Source organism: Rattus norvegicus, chromosome X (assembly GCF_036323735.1).
Source record: "Rattus norvegicus strain BN/NHsdMcwi chromosome X, GRCr8, whole genome shotgun sequence".
NCBI lineage: Eukaryota > Metazoa > Chordata > Mammalia > Rodentia > Muridae > Rattus > Rattus norvegicus.
The window spans coordinates 72,583,424-72,604,190 of NC_086039.1; the positions used below are offsets into that span (position 1 = coordinate 72,583,424).

General features: G+C 44.0%; 1 protein-coding gene and 1 long non-coding RNA gene across 4 annotated transcripts in view; one reads left to right on the plus strand and one right to left on the minus strand.

Annotated features, from left to right (window-relative positions):
- Jpx (JPX transcript, XIST activator) overlaps positions 1-20,767 on the plus strand; it is a 153,725-nt gene that overhangs the window by 6,261 nt on the left and 126,697 nt on the right. For all 3 annotated transcript variants that reach the window (XR_597655.4, XR_010061437.1, XR_597649.4), the window contains exon 2: positions 3,408-3,491. This is a non-coding gene — a long non-coding RNA (JPX transcript, XIST activator). The remainder of the gene's footprint in view (positions 1-3,407; positions 3,492-20,767) is intronic.
- On the minus strand, positions 4,071-5,217 carry Hrasl1 (HRas proto-oncogene, GTPase like 1). Its single transcript, NM_001408999.1, has 2 exons — positions 4,482-5,217; positions 4,071-4,335 (listed from the first exon to the last, which is right to left on the minus strand). Exon 1 carries the CDS (start codon positions 5,055-5,057, stop codon positions 4,488-4,490), a length of 570 nt encoding a protein of 189 aa, NP_001395928.1. The 5' UTR covers positions 5,058-5,217; the 3' UTR covers positions 4,071-4,335; positions 4,482-4,487.

The following is a 20,767-nucleotide window of genomic DNA, read 5'->3' on the forward strand; positions in this document are numbered from 1 at the left end:
AGTGCCTCAGTAACAAGATGCTGACTGTGTAACAAGGGACCTTCAGCATCAGTTCTAGCTGCTGCATATGGCTGCGGGGAGCTGAAACCCAGTCCTTTGCAAGACCAGGAACCAGTCCTGATCACTAAACCATCTCTCCAGCCCCTCCACCGACAAATTTTATCATGAAAGAACATTGCTCGGGAGGAGGCTGGGGAAATGGCTCTATTGGAAAGTGCTTGGGTTGCAAGCATCTGAGTACCACATTGGGCACGGAGGCATGGCACTGTGACTCCAGTTGAGTGAGGGTGTCAAAGACAAGTGGATACTGTAGCTTGCTGGCCAGCCTAGCCAAGTAATGGACTTTAAGCTCTCTGAGACCTTGCCTCAAAAACTAACATTGAAGAGTGATGGAAAATGACACAGCATCAACCTCTGGCCTCGCACACACACATGCACATACATATGAACACACATACACACAAAATGATGCATACGCATAAATAATTTTATAATTTAAAATTTATTAAATAAATTTATAATTTATAATAAATAGATAAATATTGGATTTTTAAAAATACATCTGTTGATATAATTGTGTTTCTTCTTTCAACTGTTGATATGGAAAATTTATAGCCCAAGCAAAACTGTTCTAAAGCACTAAGCATAGAAGGCCAAACTAGAGTCTTTTATGAGCTTGCAACAGAGCTCAGACTATTGCCCCAAGGAGCACCGAAGCTCAAAGGTACCACAATGACATCATTGGCAGATGTGGGAACCTGGTAACGTTTCTTTTGCTTATATAGTCAGCTGATATGTTTGTCATTCATCTGGGCCATAAGTCAGGGTCGTGAAAAGTTCCAAATTGCTGCCAAGATAGACAGGACTTTTTAGGGGGTTAAGGGCTGAAAAAGAACCTGAACAAAGTGGAGTCAGGGTAAGATCAAGGTAAGATGGCCTTACCACAATCACTTCAGCAATGGTGGGTTAAGACTGGAGTGTGCTTTGCAAGCACTCTTCACTGACCTGTGTTCCCAACCCAGGTTTGTAAAATAATTAATTAAAATTTAAGATACAGTCTTACTTGTAGCCTAGGTTACCCTTGAACTCCCAATCCTTCTGCCTCAGCTTCAGGGGCTAGGATTACAGGTTTGTTCCATCATGCCTGGCTCATATGGATTGATTTTTAAAACTTTGAACCTCCCCGGTGGTCTGGCAATAAACTACATTTGCCTGTAGTATGTCCTTTTCTTACAAGCCCTGTGATCTGACCGTCTCTACCTCCCAGCACAATTAACAGATGCTGTCCCACTGCCTTAAAAAATGATTTTGGGTGATCCTAAGCAAGCCCTCACAAGTACACAGAAAACATTTAACCCACCGAGATATCTTCCAAGCTCTAATTTCTTTTATGTGGTATTTAATTTAATATTTTGTTACAGGCTTTGTACCCAAGCAATACTGATTGGTATTTTTGATTTTCTTTTACTTGTTTGTATTCTCTTTGGTTTTGGTCATCAGGATAACCTGGACCAATAGTTGGGAAGTGGCTTTTGCTTTTCTTTTGTTTTAGGAAAGCCGGGGTTTTCGTTGTTTGTTTGTTTCTGTTTACAGATGAAAGTTTTACTCTGTAGCACAGACTACATAGCATGCACCACGTTGAATGGTCCTTGCACTGGCAGCACTTTTCCTGACTGAGCCTCCCTCTTGTTCAGATTACAAACAAGAGCCACAAGGCCTGCCTGGAGAGCTGGTGTTGAAAGGAGACTAACCTGATGATATGTTGTGCATGGTGGAGGCCTTATATCATGGATTTGTTTTCTTTCTCTCTTTTTTTAAAGATTTATTTATTTATTATATATAAGTACACTGTAGCTATCTTCAGACACCAGAAGAGAGCATCAGATCCCATTACAGATTGTTGTGAACCACTATGTGGTTGCTGGGAATTGAACTCAGGACCTCTGGAAAGCAGTCAGGGCTCTTAACCACTGAGCCATCTCTCCAGTCTATGGATTTGGTTTCTACAATAGATAAATGTGCTTCTGCTGGTCTTTGTCGTATAACCCAACTATGATCATTTTTGTTTCCCAAGGAATCACTTCCTTTTGTTTTCATTTAGCAAGCCTTACCATCACCATTGCCGGCCAGAGGATCCGTTGGTCAGACTTAGTATGGGGTGTTCTGGGGACTGTTCTTTAACTGCTGATATTCATAAAGTATTTTCTCTTTCTCTTATGATAGTGGTCAGTTTTGCATTCTGGTCTCCTGCCAAGGCAGGAGCAAGGTTACCTCCCAGTTTCTGGCCAAGGATAGAACTTGGAACCGTTGCTTTCAAGGTTCATGCCCTAAACAGTGTGAGCAGTTTTTAGCTCCTGTTCTCCTCAGCAGTCCCAGACATTCGTCCAGTGTGAACTGTGTTTTCTTAAGTCATTTTCTGTCACTAAGCTTTGTGTTCCTTGTACAAATTCCACCTCTTATTTCCTTGTATACTTGCAGGTTTCGTTGAAACTTGAAACTTTTCGGTAATCTGTTGCAGCGATTTCTTTCCTTGGAGGCTGTTTCTGAGACAAGGTCCTACTCTGCAATGCAGGCCAGCCTGCACATCACTAGTAGCTTAGGCCTGCCTCAAACTCACAGCATTATTCTTTCTCAGCTTCCAGAATGCAGGGGTATAGGCTTGATGAACTATACCCTGCTCATCTTAGTGCGTCTCAGTGATTTTGAAGAGTGTATCTTCCTATTTTTTTTAGGGTTTATTGGTATAGTCTACTTTTTTCATTTCATGATTTGGCAGGACTTCAGCTAATGTGCTTATTACTTATAATACATCCTTGATGTCACCCTAAGGGCTTTGTTTTTAATTTTAACGTTTAACTTTGAAACAGGGTCTCTCTATGTAGCCCTGGCTGCCTAAAACACACTCTGTTGACCGACCGTGCTGGCCTCGAACTTACAGAAATCTACCTGCCTCTGCCTCTGCCTCCAGAGTGCTGGGATTAACATTATGCACTACCACAGCCAGCAGTCTTTAAATTTATGTATTTCATAGGTAAGGGTTTGTCTGCATGTATGTCTGCATACCACTTATGTGCTAGATGCCCAGGGGAGACAGGAAAAGGGAACTGGATCCCCAGAAATGCAGTTGTTGACAGTTGTAAAACACCTATCTATAGGTGTCTTGTAGGTGAGGTGCTGGGAATGGACCTTCAACCCTACCTTATGTTTTTGAGATAGGATGTGGTCATTTGAATGTCTACCATAGTCTCAGGCATTGAAATAACTGGTCCCTAGTTGGTGCCATTGTTTGGAAAGGCTATGGAGGAACAGCCTCGTTGAAGGAATTATTATGTCACTGGAGGCAGGCTTTTGAGGGTTTAAAGATCTGCAGCCATTTTGACTTCACTGTCTCTGTTTCATGCTCGCAGTTCAAGATGTCCAACTTCCCAGCTGCTGCTCCAGCTACCGTGCCTGCCGCCTGCCGCCTCCCGCCTCCCCTGCATCATGGAACTGTAAGCCCAAATAAACTCTCCCTTCTCTAAGTTGCCTTGACCGCATTTTATCACAGTAACAGAAAAGTGGCCAATGCACAGGGTTTCTCACTGAACCTGGAGCTGGTCCCTTCAGGTAGACTGGTTGCCAGCAAGCCTGTGGTAGCCATCTATTGCTACCCACAGGCGCTGCACTGTGCCATCATGCCCAGCATTTACAATGTGCTCGGAATCTGAACTCAAGTCTTCATGTGAGCACTTTACACATTGTACTATCTCCTCCATCTCTCCCATGGCTCTTGGTAATATTGTCCCAAAGTATGACGCAAATATATTTCCTTTTGTAAAGATAGCGTTTGAAGCCTATGGAGGGGTCCAAGAATGGCCCTTCCCAAATATGGTGCTTTATTATGTTTACTGTACCAAATGGGAGTAGACGATACTAGGAAAGTATACCTCGGTCTGGGTATAGAGCTCATTCTGCTGAGGAATACAGTAATTACCTCCATTCTCTTTCTTTCTTTCTTTCTTTCTTTCTTTCTTTCTTTCTTTCTTTCTTTCTTTCTTTCTTTCTTTCTTTCTTTCTTTTTTTTCAAGTCAAGACCATCAAATAATTTACTGTGATTCAACATGTGCCCTCATAGGCGCCCAAGGGAGCTGAGAGGGGCGGAGGACTTGGGTGCCAGTGGCAACAGGGATAGTTCATGACAGTCTGTTCAAATTGTCCATGCGAAGGTCTTGGTCACATCTGTCCACCATCCCTGGACTGGACTGGCTCCAGCATCGTTTCCTTCCTTCCTTCCCTCCTCTTTCCTTCCTTCTGACAGCACCTCCTCCCTGCATCCGGCACCTCCACGTCCTGAGCCTGTGCCGGGTCGGGCACAAAGGATATGACTGACTGCAGGCAGGGGGATTGGCAGAATTGGGGGAGCGGGGACATCAAAGTGGATATGAAGTTCATCTGGCTAGCTGGGGTCACTGCCCCAGATGTCTTGCTGGTCCCTGCCTCACCTGGTGTCAGGACAGCACACACGTGCAGCTCATGCAGCCAGGGCCACTCTCATCAGGCGGGTTCAGTTTCCGCAGTTTATGCTGCCGAATCTCACGTACTAGTGTGTAGAAGGCATCCTCCACACCCTGCCGGGTCTTGGCTGATGTTTCAATGTAGGGGATGCCATAGCTGCGAGCAAGGTCCTGGGCCTGCCGAGACTCAACAGTGCGAGCGGCCAGGTCACACTTGTTGCCCACCAGCACCATAGGCACATCATCTGAATCTTTCACCCGCTTGATCTGCTCCCTGTACTGATGTATGTCTTCAAAGGACTTGGTGTTGTTGATGGCAAATACACAGAGGAAGCCCTTCCCTGTGCGCATGTACTGGTCCCGCATGGCACTATACTCTTCTTGACCTGCTGTGTCTAAGATGTCCATTAAACACGTCTCCCCATCAATGACTACCTGTTTCCGGTAGGAGTCCTCTATAGTGGAATCATACTCGTCCACAAAATGGTTCTGGATCAGCTGGATGGTCAGGGCACTCTTTCCCACGCCTCCAGCACCCACCACCACAAGCTTGTATTCTGTCATCGCTTCTACAGGGGCTGCCAATCCAGGAGCTCCTGCCCCACCGCTTGCTGGCGCGACTGCCCCCGGGGCTGGGGCCGGGGCAGGGCGGGGTGCGTGGACGGGCGCCGACTGGGCCGGCGCATGGGCTCTGTCCGCGGCCGGTGCCGCTTGGGCTGCGGGCTGCGGGCGCCGGGGGGGGGGGGGGGGGGGGCTTGGCCGGGCCCGCGCTTGCCCCCCTCATTCTCTTTCTTGAGTTTCTTTCCTTTTTTCTCTTAGACACAGGGTTTCTCTGTGTAGCCCTGGTGGTCCTGGAACTCACTCTGTAGACCAGGCTGGCCCTGAACTCAGAAGGCAAGCACCGCCATCTCTGGCTTTTCCTTAGGTTTTCATTAAGCTGATTTGTGTCACAGGGAGAAAGACTGGAAACTATATATACCTAGATACACCTTGTCCTACATTATTGCCTTACCCTGAGGTTTCATTTACTATTCCATAAAAGTAGTACAAAAGCAGTTGTCTGTCTAGAGCCATGGTTCTGAACCTTCCTGATGCTGTGTGTGGTCCTTTAATACAGTTCCTCATGTGGCAGTGACCCCCAAGCATAAAATTATTTTCATTGCTACTTCATAACTGTAGTTGTGCTACTATTATGAATTGCAATGTAAATATTTTTGGAGATAGAGGTTTGCCAAAGAGGTTGTCACCCATGGTAGTTTGAGTACCACTGGTTTATAGGCTCAACACACTCTATGTCCTAGCACACGCTATGTTTCTCTTAAATGTATTGAATTCTCATAAAAATGACTCTACTACTCCCACCTAAGTAAACATTTTTCTGCTTCCCTATGGAAAATGGGGTCATATGTGAGCTTCTAAATTAAGCTAGACTTTGCAGACTTTTGCTCTTCTTCAGTCTCTCTGAGTCAGACTAGTTTTCTCTGCTAAACTGGTCTGTGGTTCTTACTCCTTAGTTTGATGCTGTCAGCTAGTTAGAATTTCCTGTTTGTTGCTTTCCACCCACCTCTCTGTTGTGATTGGGAGCATCCTTAGGCCGTTGCCTTCCCTCATTGTGTTCCTAATCAGTTTTCCTGAGGATCTTTCTGGGCTCTGTCTTCCTCCATCCTGGCCTAAGCCTCTGCCTCGCTGCTCTGCAGCTGAAACTGAGGTTTGCTTTGCTCCGTTCGCAGTGATCCATCTTTATAGGGCGTTTGACAGGGGGTCATTGCCTCTGCTTTCCTAAATCACTATCACCCTCAGGTGGTTTCTGTGCTGTGTCTCAGAGGTCTTGCTCCATGTAACTCTCTTTACTCCTGTAGTATGCCTTCATTTTTAGTGCTTTATGATGTCCCTTAGCCTTGTGACTGGCAGGGAGTATGTGTGCCTCATCTGCTTAATTTATTATTATCTTAGTCTTGGATCTTGTGGTGGGTCCCTACTCCCTACTCCTGACCCCTGCCCACACCCCTAATTTTAGTATTTATTTCTACCTTTTCCCCAGAGTTGTTTTATTTAACCCCTTCTTGTCCATTCACCAGGGTCAGATAGCTTTCACATTTGGCCAGAGGCTGTAATATTTGCTGCTCTTCTTGTATGGAAGAAGGATTTTGTTCTGTGTAAGAGAGGGAGATCTGGGTAGGGTGTGTGTGTGTGTGTGTGTGTGTGTGTGTGTGTGTGTGTGTGTCTGTGTCTGTGTATTTTTTTCCAACTCTCCCCACACTGTTTATGCCCAAAGTGTATGGTCCAGGGGTTATTTCTTAGTGCTCTCCTCAGCCTTCTGTGTGCCCCGAGCACGTAAATGGAGGAAACCCCAGAAGAGAGAGCAAAGTTCCTCAATTCTTATGGTTTCTATTCTTGTGCTTGGTAACACATGCCCCAGACACTTCACTTGATGTCTTAGTGAAGAGGCAGTCAGATCCCCTGGAACTGAAATTATAGATGGTTGTGAGCTGCCATGTGGGTGCTGGGAAGGAACCCAGGTCGTCTGCAAAAATAGCCAATACTCTTAACCACTGATCTATCTCTCTAGCCCATAACTATCAATTTACCCTCTAAAGTCTCTCTACTTCTTTCTCCTTTGTGATAGGGTCTTATGTAGTCCAGAATGGCCTGAACCCCTGCTCTTGCGGCCAGCACCTCCCAAATGCTTCCTGTACTCTAATATGGTAGTGCTTACCTTGCAGTTGGCCTGCGCTGTCTATCCTCAGCCATTTCTATGAGGAGCCTGGGCACTTCCTGTTGCAAAATGGATTTTGAAGATAGACTGTGAGCAGTGAGTGTCCTTTGACTGGTGACATCATTGCTTCTGGACTAAGCAGTGACCTAGAAAATACTTGTATATAATAATTCTGATGCCTGCTTAATTATCTCACCATGTAGTTTATCTGTGTTATTTATGAAAGGAAACATGAATACACAGAGGACTCTGTGGTCGAGGTAGTATTTGCTTTTTGCAAACTTTCCTTTGACAATAGGAAAACTGGTCACTTCTGTGTTTAACTCTGTAGCGTGGTCTCCTGGCTGGACATGCACGCACAGAAGTCCAGATTTACCAGCTAGAATTAGGACTGTTCCTTCAAAGCCATTTCCAAACAACGCAAACACGTTCCTTTAGCCTTCCTCAGATATGCCATATAGCTTCTTTTCTACCTTCAATCTAGTATTCGTGTGAATACATATTTGCATAATGAATGAGAAGTTTGGGTTTTTTGTTTTTTGTTTTAAATCTGGTCAATTGTTTCACCATCTTCTGTTGAAAGATCACCCTTCCCCAGTTGTATGATGTTTGCATCGCTGTGAAAATAAATTCTCAAGTCGTGTTTGGGGACACTTGCCTATAATCCTAGCAGGAGGTAGAAGCATAAGGATCGGAAGTTCAAGGTCATAAGCATCTATCTACGTATGGAGTCCAAGGCCAGCTTGAGTACCATGTGTCAAAAGTGTCAGGGAGGAAAAGAAAGAGGGAGAAGAGAGAAAAAACAGATTGTCATGGGTTTACATCTTGGAAGCTTGTGCGATTTTCCATGGTGTGTGTGCTTCCGGGAGTCTTGCTTTGATGTAGGCCCTCCAACCAGCCAGCTCCTCCAATAGTACACCTACTCTAGTTTGCAGGAAAGCAGACAGCTCGTGCCTTCTAGTTCAAGATCTTAGGTCTAGGCCAGGGAGTTGGGTCACTGGGTAAAAGCACTCGTAGTGCTAGTCTGACAACCTGAATTTGGTTCCTGGAACCAGGGAGGAAAAAGCTGTGCACAGTGGCACACATCTATAATCTCAGTGAGATGGGCAGACAAAAAGGAAGAATCAGGCAGAAGCTTGCAGGCCAGCTAACCTGGAGAAGGCTGCACAGTGGCAGAACTGATCCCTAATGTTGTACTCTGACTCTCTCCCGCACTCCAACATCATACTTCAACATTGGATGGGGACGCCCTTACCTTTCAGCCTGGTAGAATGATTTAACACCCCCCCAATAGGACCCTTTCAATAACTCCACTTCCTCTCCCTTAGCCTCAGCATCTGAATGCTCAAACAGGGCTTCTTCCCCTTGACCTCTGTCTCCTCATCAACTAGACTGGAACTTTCACCCTGATATTCTTATGCCCCGTCCCCTAACATACATGTTGCTCCCAATAACCAATGCTTTGATTGGTTACATGTGAGATAGAAGATACGTGATTAATCCTTACCCTTTCCTCATAATCTTAGGGTCGATGACAAATGTTGGCACAGGAATAGGAGGTTCAACTCTATACTTTGTACACTACTATTCCTTATCCCAAGACACACAGGAAATCCTTAATAACATTTCTCCGTGTTTAACAGGAATCTAGGATTGGCCCTGTAGAGTTGGCTCAGAGGTTAAGAGCACTTGCTGGTTCTTCCAGAGAATCTTGGGTCCCAGCTCCTTACAACTGTCTGTAACTCCAATTCATTAAGTTCTAGGGGATCTGACTCACTCTCGAAACCTCTGCAGGCACCGCACAGTCATGTGGTACACATGCATGCATGCAGGCAAAACACTCATGTGTATAAAATAAGTATTTAAAAATAAAAATGAGGGGTTGGGGATTTAGCTCAGTGGTAGAGCGCTTGCCTAGCAAGCGCAAGGTCCTGGGTTCGGTCCCCAGCTCTGAAAAAAAAAAAGAAAAGAAAAAATAAATAAAAATGAAAAATGGGTCTGGTATCAGGTAAGGTTCTTGGCAGGAGTCACTCCAAAACAGAAGCCTAAATCTCTTGGCAAGAAAAAAGGTGACTTGGCCTCTTTGGGGAAAAGCAGTGGAATTTTTCTGGAAGTCACTCTGGCTAGATCAGGTTGCAGCAACATAGCTGACCATATTTCAGAAACTGGAAGTAGTTATCAAATCCTGGAAGAAATGCTTTCAGAACTCATCCTGAGTTGACTGGCTTATACCAGCTGTCACCGTTTTCATAAGCATTTTGATGTTTACATTCATAGGTCCTTTTCTACTCCATCTGCTAGCCAGATTTACCTAAAGCACCACACAACACACAAGCACCATCCCTCTGATGGATGAATTCAGATACCAGCCTCTGATTCAGACCGCCACCTGATACTGATACAGTTCAGTAGGATGTGGCCAGAAGATCCCAGTGCCACCTAGTCCCCTACCACCACCTTTTCTATAAAATATGACCTTCTGTTCTTCTTACTTAAATGAAGAAGTTGAAAACAAACGAGACTGAAAACCCTATGTCGTGTAAGTGAGGAGTGTATCCATCTTAGAAATGGGTCTTTCAGGGAGCCAAGCCCTAAGCAGAGAGCGCTGCTGGCAAGGACACACTCGGCTTCCCCTGCAGTCAGGGCCTAGAAGCTGCTGAGCAGTGCCATACCACAGAAGTCACATGCTCGCTAAGCTCATTGTCCTGCAGACTTTTCCAGTTGTCCCTTTGTCTCAAAGTGCATTTGGGACTTTTTAAGCACCCACCCCAGCCCAAACTACTAAGTTTAAAGCTCCTTTTAACCCAATTTGGTAATGTCAACAAACTTGAGGCTTTCTTGGGGCACACTGCCCCCTCACTACGGGACCCTAACACCCTTTGCTTTCTGTGGATGGCCTAAAGCATTACCTCAGACTATGCACACTGTGCCATTGGCTCGAATAACTCTTTTGCTGGAAGGACATTCTGATTCAGGGCCTCCTTTGACCCCTAGTGATGGGGTAGCTGAGCAAATTTGGTTGAAATAAAACAAGATAGTTTGCTGCATCAGTTGACTCTCTACATCAGTTGATTTCTCTTTAGCGCTACGACTGAAATTTAATTGCAGCCAGTGCTTTGAAGCACTTCTGCTGTGCTGCCAAGTGAATGCAACGTTTTAAATTCTTCATGATATAAGCAACGTTTACTTCCCAGTGTTTAAAAGCATCTCAAGAAATCTGTTCTTTTTCTTATAAGAAAGCAAACTCCTCATCCGTAAAGTTTGGTTCATAAGATTGCAAAAATTAGGTAACTTTCTCTCTCTCTCTCTCTCTCTCTCTTTCTCTCTCTCTCTCTCTCTCTCTCTCTCTCTCTCTCTCTCTCGGTGTGTGTGTGTGTGTGTGTGTGTGTGTGTGTGTGTGTGTGTACACGCGAGTGCACTTGCGTATGCTTTCAGAAGCTACAAAAAAGTGTCCGATCCCCTGAAACTGGCCAGGCAGTTGTTAGCTGCCACATGGGTGCTGGGAACCTAATTCTTTGAACAGCCAGTGCGCTCACCTGCTGAGCCATCCCTCCAACACCAACAATTCACTAACAGCTTTAGACTCCTTTCCTAACTCTACTTCGATATTTTCACTATATCTGAGTTTACTTCCTCTACTAAAATCTGGAGCCATCCCCAAGATCACCCATCAAGGTTGGAATCAACTTCCTCCGAACTCCTGTGTTGCTCTTTTACTCACTCCTCCCATGGATCAGAAACGAAATGTAATCCGTCCTGTTATGGTTTGTAATTCACTGGCAGGGAGCTTTTACCAACCTGAACGAGGGCTTAGGCTCGATCCCCAGGAGGGGCAAAAGAAGAAAAAAGAGAAATGTAATTCATTATTAAGCTTGATAGTCAAAATTACTTCTTCATTGTAGCATCAGCTGAGAAATGGCTCCTGTGTTATTGGGTGGCGTGAAAATATCAGTCTCACTGCACATCAGTCCTCATAGCTTTCGGGGGAGCACATACAGCTCTGACTGTCAGGCCGTGTGGCAGGCTCCTCTACTCACTGAGCCATCTCACTGGCTCCTGTACAGATGTTCTAACCATGTCTCTCTGAACTCCTCTGTTTTATGACTAGTCTTCATAATACTGTTTTTTCTAAAATAAGTCTCATCTGCCAATTTTAGTCAGACTATACAATTGAAAACTTGCTCTGCCTTCCGAGTGCTGGGATTAATTGCTCCACCATGCCTGGCTGAAGTAACTTTTTAATAATGAAGTCCTTAAAGATATATTCAAATATATAAGCTTAAAATAAAGAACTTTTATGATAAGATATACCACAAGCAATTCAGAAACTTGCTTTGCATACAAACAATAAGGCCTTTGTAATTACGGTCTTAAACTAATTAAATTCGAGGCCAACCTGGTCTAAAGAGTGAGCTCCACAACAACCAGGACTAAACAGAGAAGAAACTTCTGTCTCTTAAAACAGACAACTCAGGTTGGGGATTTAGCTCAGTGGTAGAGCGCTTGCCTAGGTTCGGTCCCCAGCTCCAAAAAAAAAAAAAAAAAAAAAAAAAAAAAGGAAAAAATAAAATAAATAAATAAAACAGACAACTCTTATTTTTCAATTGTGTAGTCTGAATAAAAATTATTAAAAATCATTTGATCTTCAGTTTTTCTTTAAGTTTTCTCCCGTTCCTGTTGTGATTACGAACTAATAAGAAAAATGGGTCATTAGGCAAAACGATGACTATATAAAAGTTGGTGACCAAAAAGGATACTAAGGAAAGGCAGGATGTAGAGGTTAGTAGCATCTTCTCATCTCTCGGACTGGGATAAATTCAGTAGACAGCAGAGGTAGTGAGAGGAAAAGGCCCCTTTTTGTGGTGCCAGTGTGGCTATGAATCACCACTTTCTTTTGGGATAGATGTCTTGGCTTCCCGCAGGCAGCCCTTCCTCCTTTAACTTCCCTTTGTGCTAGTTGGGCCCCATTTCTTGCCTTGGCTTCCCTGTAGTAGCTTTGATTTCTTTGTTTTAGGTACCCAAGGAATGTCTTTTCTACCCTTTGATGTTTCTTACAGATTATTAATGTGTTCTCCTTTATACAGTATTTCTACTTTGACTTGCTTTGCTTAGGCAACTTCTAAGTTTACTAATTTTTATAGCATACAACTTGTTTCCAAGTATTAAGGAAGTAAACACAATTGCATGTGAAATAAAATAACTCACGGAATTAGCATACATTAACTCTTTTCCTTGTGGTGGTATTAGTAGTGGTGGTGGTGGTGATGTTAATGGCACCTGCACCTGCACCGGCTCCCGGCGGCGGCAGTGATGGTGGCGGTGCTGTCGTTGTTTGAGACAGGGTCTTGTGTATCTTTGGCTGGCCTTACATTTAAGCTCACAGAATTTCTATGGTTCTGACTTCACCTTTCAGGCATAAACCTGCCTTGCAAACTGATTTAGTATCACGAACAAAATATTCACACTATTACATATATAACAACATAATAATGCTACCTCCCAATTCAGGAAGTGGCTTGGAAATTATTGTTTTTGAATTAGCAAACAAAGCAGTGGGTTTCGTTACAGCATTTGCGTCTATATATGCCTCAAATTCACACAAAAAAAAAAAAATCAGCCTGCCTGTTTCCTGAGTGCTGGGATTACCCGCATATGCCCGGTTTGATAATTCTACTTTGAATTTTTTCAAGACTCCAAGGCGACTTCCAGAGTCACTGTATTAGTAAAATAAAGGTTTCCCTTTCCCCACATCACTAATGCAGTCCCAACTTGCATTTCCTTGATGGCTTAGCCTGATGGACACATTTTCAGGTATTGGCCGTTTGTGTGTATTCAGTTTCATTTACTGACTGGATAATTTGTGGGTTTTGAAGTGTTTAATTTCTTTATAAAGAAACTGTCAATGTTAATCCTCTGTCTAATGTACTGTTGGCAAAGCCTTTTTTTAAAAAACATTTTGTGAACTGTCCCATCATTTTCATGACAATATTCTTGAATGTTATAGATATTTCATACTTTTTTATTTTAAATTTGTTGTTGTTGTTGTTGTTGTCGTCGTCGTCGTCGTCGTCGTCGTCAGTGTTCATGTGCATCGCTGTGCCATGTGTATGGAGTCAGTTCTTTCCTTCCGTCTTTATGTGTTCAAGGGTGGCATGCACCTTTTCCTGCAGAACCTTCTCTCCAGGCCTGCCATGTTATTCTTATGCTAACATCATAGAATGCACTGTTTTCATCTACCACAAATTGTAAAGGATTAGCATCAGGGATGTCATTGTATTGATGTTGCTTTTCCGTTATCGTGCTCATTACCCAGGTCTATGCGTGTGATAACATGCAATGTTAATATGGCTTGGGCTTTGTGCTTTATTTATGGGAAATGTGATTCCTTGGAAAATCTGGGTGGTGGGTGCAAGATGGCTATATTGTATTTGCCTCATACTAATAATATTTTAGCACAACATGTAGAAATGTAAATCATCGAGGTAAAAGAAAACAGTTTAGAGAGATGGCTCAGGAGTTAAGAGCATTGACTGCTCTTCCAGAGGTCCCAGGTTCATCCACATGGCAACTTACAACTGTCTGTAACTTCTGTGTCCTGATAGGACACCCTCACACAGACATATGCACTCAAAACACCAATGTATATAAAAGAAAAATAATTAATTAAAAAAACAATTTGAATATAGGAGAGTAACAGTTTGCAAATAATAGGAAAAGTGAAAAAATGATCTGAACAACTAAAAGAGAAGATTAGTAGGGGTTGGGAGTTTAGCTTAGCAGCAGAGAGCTTGTTAGCAAAGCCTTCTGTCCTCAGATCTTGGGGTGGCAGTGGGGAGGGCAAGGGGAGGTGCTGTCCCTGGACAGTGGGGTCAGTGGGGGACAGTAGGGGCAGTAGGGGCAGTGGAAGGTAGTGGGGGACAGTGAGGGACAGTGGGGGACAGTAGGGGCAGTGAGAGGCAGTATGGGGCAGGTGAGAGGCAGTAGGGGGCAGGTGGGAGGCAGTAGGGGGCCATGGGGAGTGAGGACCAAATAACAAGATTAGTGTAAAAGAAATTGACTCCAAAATGGGACAGTGATTCCTAAATGTCATTTTTTGGATAAAACAAAGACAGAACTTATAATCAATGAAACAAATAAATACTGAACTGAATGGAAAAATTGTTCCAACAGTTTATTGAAAACAACAGCTCTAGTTTCTCATCATTAGTTCAAACAAACAAACAAACAAACAAACGAAACCGCTAAAGGGTGTTTGTCAAATGGAAAGATGAAGACACAAAATTTAAAAAGTGTTAAGTATACATTCAAATTCAGAAGAGGATAAAATCATAGAGGTAATCATTGACACAGTTTTCCCATGAATATTTCAAAATGAAGCGGTTAAAATGACGACTACAGTGATTTATGAAGGTACACATAACACAGAAAGATTCAAAGCAGAATCCACATAAAGTATCCCGGGCGGGGGCTCTCCACTGCCATCTGTGGTGGGCCCCTTCAACCAGGCTGGCTGGAGCCAAGCACTGCAGGTGGATCCGGATGGCTTCTGCTCATTACTTTCCAAATCATCACGCAGAGCTTCGTGTACTCTGGAAAACAATGGCAGTCACCTCACTCTTTTGCACGCTCATTATCGTGGTCATCTGTTTCCTCCCTTTTTTCTCTTTCCTCTGTAGACCCCAAATGATCCTGAGGCCTCCTGGCTCTGCTGCCTTCTAGTTCACCTCCCTGATAATCTGCACTGTGAAGGACACACTGACCTTTAGCTTTCATGCCAGCTCTGGTCACTTTTTTTCCTTTTTCCTTTTTATTTATTTATTTATTTATTTATTTATTTATTTATTTATTTTTCTTTTCTTTTTTTTTTGGAGCTGGGGACTGAACCCAGGGCCTTGTGCTTGCTAGGCAAGCGCTCTACCACTGAGCTAAATCCCCAACCCCATTTTTTTTTTAAAGAGATCATTGTCATTGATGGACAGGGTACCATGGCAGGGGCTCTGAGAAAAGATAAGGCCCACATGGCCGAATGAGGGTCCCTTCTTTGCATTTTAGAGGAAGGGTAACATTCTACAGCATGTGGGGAGGGAGCCTGTCAGCCTGGGGCCTATAAGCTTAGTCAGCTATGAGGGTGGAGATAGCAAGAATCCAGAAAAACGAGTTAGTAGAAGAACTTTGCGAAATAGCATGGCCCTGACTAACATTCCTGTTAACTTTCTAACAGATAGGTTTTAGAATACCATAAAATGGTTCGTTTCAAAAGTGCATTAAGCTTTAAGTCCAGCTACAAGTGAGCAGAAAACACTAGTCCCTGCTAATACTTGATACTTTCCTAGCGAGCCCTCCAAACTCTGCTAACCACACCCTTCATTTACCCCCCTAGAAGTGTAGAGAATTAAATTACTCATAGCTAAACTCACCTGCACCGCTGAAGAGAAGGCCTAGTGTTTAAGAGAACTTGTGTACGTCTACAGGACTCAAATGCAGTTCCCAGCAGCCATGTTGGGTGGCTCACAACTTCAGCTCCAGGGACTCTAACACCTTCCTCTGCGTTCTGTGGACACCCACACACATGTGCCATATATATATACACACACATACATAGAAATAGAAATGAATGAAGGCTGGAGAGATGTTCAGCAGTTAAGAGCACTGACTGCTCGTCCAGAGGTCCCAGGTTCAATTCCCAGCACCTACATGACAGCTTACGACTGTCTGTAACTCCAAGATCTGACACCTCCACACTGACCTTGATGCAGGTACAACACCAATGCACATAAAAATTAATTAATTAGGGGTTGGGGATTTGGCTCAGTGGTAGAGCGCTTACCTAGGAAGCGCAAGGTCCTGGGTTCGGTCCCCAGCCCCGAAAAAAAAATTAATTAATTAATTTAAAGTGATGAAATAACTTTAAAGAGACTTCTTAAGGGGGCTGGAGAGATGGCTCAGCAGTTAAGAGCGCTTCCAGGGTTCAATTCCCAGCAACCACATGGTTGCTCACAACTGTGTGTAATGGGATTTGATGTTTCTTATGTCTCTATAAACTAGGTAGGAAGATGGATGGGTTCTAATTCATCCCGACTGATGAGCGTGAGGAGGTTATCAGTAAGGCCTTTAGTATGAAACTATCCATCATGCAAGAAAACTCCTTAAGCTCCTTAGACTCAGGAAGTAAACAACTCAATTGTCCTTTCTTACTTGTGACAGGGGACAGGTGAAACTGCAACCTTCCTCCCATGCTGACTTCTGCCACTCTTGAGGATTGTGCAAATACAGGCACACTTCATTTTCTTTTGATTTCACTTTCCGAATACTTAATGGGTGCACATTTGTCAACACCAGGCATCAGTTCACCAGCCCTATGCTCACTGCTTTTCTTTGGATCGGGTTTAAGAACCCGAGGTTTTATGGTATTTCTTTTTTTTTTTTTGGTTCTTTTTTTCGGAGCTGGGGACCGAACCCCGGGCCTTGCGCTTCCTAGGTAAGCAGTTTTATGGTATTTCAAACTTTCTCCTATCTGTCCTATCTGTCCAGATGGAATACAGTCAGTTATTTTTGAAGTTATGTTGTGATAAGTTTTCCACTACCATGAACTGAAGAACTGAATGTGCGGCAGATTGTAGTGTTAACCAGCTATTCCACCTTCTGTCCATTTTCCAGGCCTACCCACTCCCTGATACACAGCAATAGTAAATTAGTGCAGTTTGCAGCCCTGCAGTAGCCTCTCCGTTCAAGGGAAAGGGAGGAACAGGTGGGTATCTTTAAACTAAGCAAGGAGTGATTAGGATTAGGGAAGAAGACAGGTCAAATCTGAGATGGCCTTTCTCTGAGTTCCAGGACAGCCAAGGCTTCACAGAGAAACCCTGAATTCGGCACTGCATGGGGGTGGGGTGGGCTGGGGGGACTGGGGGTGTCCGAGATAGGGGATGGAGGGATGGCACAGCTGTTAAAATACCAGGTATGCTTGAGAACCTGAGTTCAATCCCCAGTGTGTAACACACACACACACACACACACACACACACACACACACACACACACACACACACACTATGCAGAGAGAGAGAGAGAGAGACAGAGAGAGAGAGACAAAGAGACAGAGAGACAGAGACAGAGGGACAAAGAGAGAGAGGGAGAGAGAATAAGTTTGGGCACAGGAGTGGTAGCTCACACCTGCACTGAGGTCCACAGGTATCCATGAATAAAAGGACAGCTTGGACTAAAATGCAAATTCCAGGCCAGCCTGGGCTGCAGAAACCCTGTCTTAAAGAAATAGCAAGAACAAAACGAAGTTTTGAACACATTAATTATAACAAACTGAGATGGTCACTTGCATTGCCAATATAATATGCAAAAACATTTATTGGTTGGAATATAAACCCAAACTAGCCACAATATATCCTTATATAAAACTAATCTAGAGTGAGGCCCTAGGTGCCCTAGAAAAGTCTGATACAGACGAGCAGAGAGGTTCCAAAAGAAAAAAAAATACCGAAACAACAAAAACAATTAAAACCTGTCATCTCCAACGTTAAGACTGATTTTTTTGTTTTTTGTTTTGTTTTGTTTTGTTTTGTTTTGTTTTTTGGCTCTTTATTTTGATACAGAATGTCATTGGGCTGCCCAGGCTGACCTTAGACTCTCTCTGTAGCCAAGTAGATCTTCAATTTGCAAACCTCCTGCATCAGCATCCTAAGTAGCTGAGATTACAGGCCTGTGCCACACCCACTGTCAGTTTTTGTATATTGAGACATCATCACAGTCATTCAAACTTTCGTCAATCTCCATTCTGCCCAGTCAGCCAACATGAACCTGAGGCAAGGTCCTATGACAACAGAAAGACTGACATATGAAAGGTGTAGATGGTCATTGACAGTTTCTGATAATGAAAGATGCTTTTACTCTCTCTCTCTCTCTATATATATATATATATATGTATATATATGTGTGTTTGTATATATATGTATATATGTGTGTTTGTATATATATGTATATATGTGTGTGTATATATATGTATATATATGTATATATATGTGTATATATGTGTATATATATATCAATCTTTGCCAAATTGGTCTACCCCAGACTCAGATAACTACTGCTCTTTCTGTCTCCATTGCTTTGACTATTCTAGGCCTAGAACATTACGTGTGCAATATTTATTCCTTTGTGTCTGGCATATTGCATTTAGAATTCTATTTTCACTACGCATTTGTTCACCATGCGTCAGAATTTCAGGTTATGAAGCCCCTGTCTTAGGGAGAAGGGTAGTTTACAGTGCTCAGACTTTCTGCCTCCACAGCAGGCAGACTTCTCCCATCTGCTCCAGTGTCATGAACCAGGAAGTGACAGGATTTTTCACTGCTTCTTTAAAAGCCTTCTTCAAACTGTTTAGGGCTTAAGTATTCCCTGGTATCAAAGGTATTTTTGTATGGGACTATTGTTAACGCCCCCACTCAAGTTGGATCTCAGATTTTCTATTAAAGATGAGACCTAAGTGTCTTTTCTCATTTTTACCAAAGTCTCCTTCCCCTCCTCTTTCTCACTTTTCAGTTCTTCCCAATTTCTTGGATCCCAGGAAGGCCTCTTTAGCTCTAACTAAAGTGTACTTTCACCAACTATAATAAGTGGCAAACCAACACCTCTATCTCACCTTTTCTTTTTCTTTCTTCCGCCCCCCCCCCCCCCGGAGCTGGGGACCGAACCCAGGGCCTTGTACTTGCTAGGCAAGCGCTCTACCACTGAGCTAAATCCCCAACCCCCTCACCCTTTCTTCTATCAAATGTACCTGCTAAATCAGTGATCAACATGGAAGATGCTAGCTGTGTCTGCCTTTCTTGTAATTCCTCCTTTACACAAACAGTTCCTGCTGGACTGCACTTCCTGCCCCAGAAGCATTTCCAGTCCATAGCAGCAGCCAGGCAACCTCCATCCACTCTTCTGTGCTGCTCTCAAAGAGTAAAATTTAAATCTTTCACTATTCTTCAGCTTCTCCACACTCGCATGTTAGATTCCACTCATTAGGCAGGTATGCCACCCCAAACCAGAGAGTTGAAGACTGCCTTCCTGGGATCCCTCTCACAGACACTCCACCTCCCAATGGCTCAGCCTTAGTTACATAGCTCACCTCTCCTGGCAGGAATCACGAAACCAATGCTGTAAATAAAAAGGCACAGCAGCGCACACCGCACACCGCACACCGTATGGGTTGGAGGTGGGGGTGGTTTTGGGTGAGGAGATTACTGTGTGGAATTTCCTCCTTAGATGAGTCCCCGGCCTCTGGCCCCTGGCTTGCACAGTCTCAATTGTATGGTTTGCTATCTGTCTATAGAGAGGATCACACAATCGCTCCTCCCCAACTCATCCTTGCTTCTGTCAGGTCACTATTGGGGCACTAAGTTTGTTGTGACACACTTTCCTTGGGGAATGCAACACATACTCATCTATTGACTCAGAAAGGGAGCCCACAGTAGACAAAAGTAATGACTGCACCAAAGTTCAACTCGGCGAACCAGGTATGAGCTTTGATTGGGGTTACTACCAGGAGTGCTGGTGAGTGGTCAGTTACGGATTCTGACTCAAGAGCATTTTAGACAGTTGGGAAAAGCACACCTCTGAGCTCTTGGAAAAACTTGGAGGCAGTTCAACTAGCCTCTCGTTTACTACTTCTGCAAAATTGGGTAGAAACTCCTGAGAGTCTTGTACGTGCAAGAGATACATGCTCACCCCCCTCTCTTAGAGAGATTATTTCAGTTCACAGGAAATTGCTACACCACATAGGAACAAGCAAGGGTGTAATGGGGATGGTGTGTGTGTGTGTGTGTGTGTGTGTGTGTACAAGCAAGAGTGTGGTAGGGATGGTGTGTGTGTATACAAGTAAGAGTGTGGTGGGGATGGTGTGTGTGTGTGTGTGTGTGTACAAGCAAGAGTGTGGTGGGGATGGTGTGTGTGTGTGTGTACAAGCAAGAGTGTGGTGGAGATGGTGTGTGTGTATGTGTGTCCAAGCAGGAGTATGGTGTGTGGTGGGGATGGTGTTTGTGTGTGTGTGTGTGTGTGTGTGTGTATGTACAAGCAAGAGTGTGGTGTGTGGTGGGGATGGTGTGTGTGTGTGTGTGTGTGTGTGTATACAAGCAACAGTGTGGTGGGGATGGTGTTTGTGTGTGTGTGTGTGTGTGTGTGTGTACAAGCAAGAATGTGGTAGGGATGGTGTGTGTGTATGTGTGTGTGTGTGTGTACAAGCAACAGTGTGGTAGGGATGATGTGTGTGTGTGTCCAAGTAAGAGTGTGGTGTGTGGTGGGGATGGTGTGTGTGTGTGTGTGTGTGTGTGTCCAAGCAAGAGTGTGGTAGGGAATGGTGTGTGTGTGTGTGTGTGTGTGTATACAAGCAACAGTGTGGTGGGGATGGTGTTTGTGTATGTGTGTGTGTGTGTGTACAAGCAAGAATGTGGTAGGGATGGTGTGTGTGTATGTGTGTGTGTGTGTGTGTGTGTGTGTGTGTACAAGCAACAGTGTGGTAGGGATGATGTGTGTGTGTGTCCAAGTAAGAGTGTGGTGTGTGGTG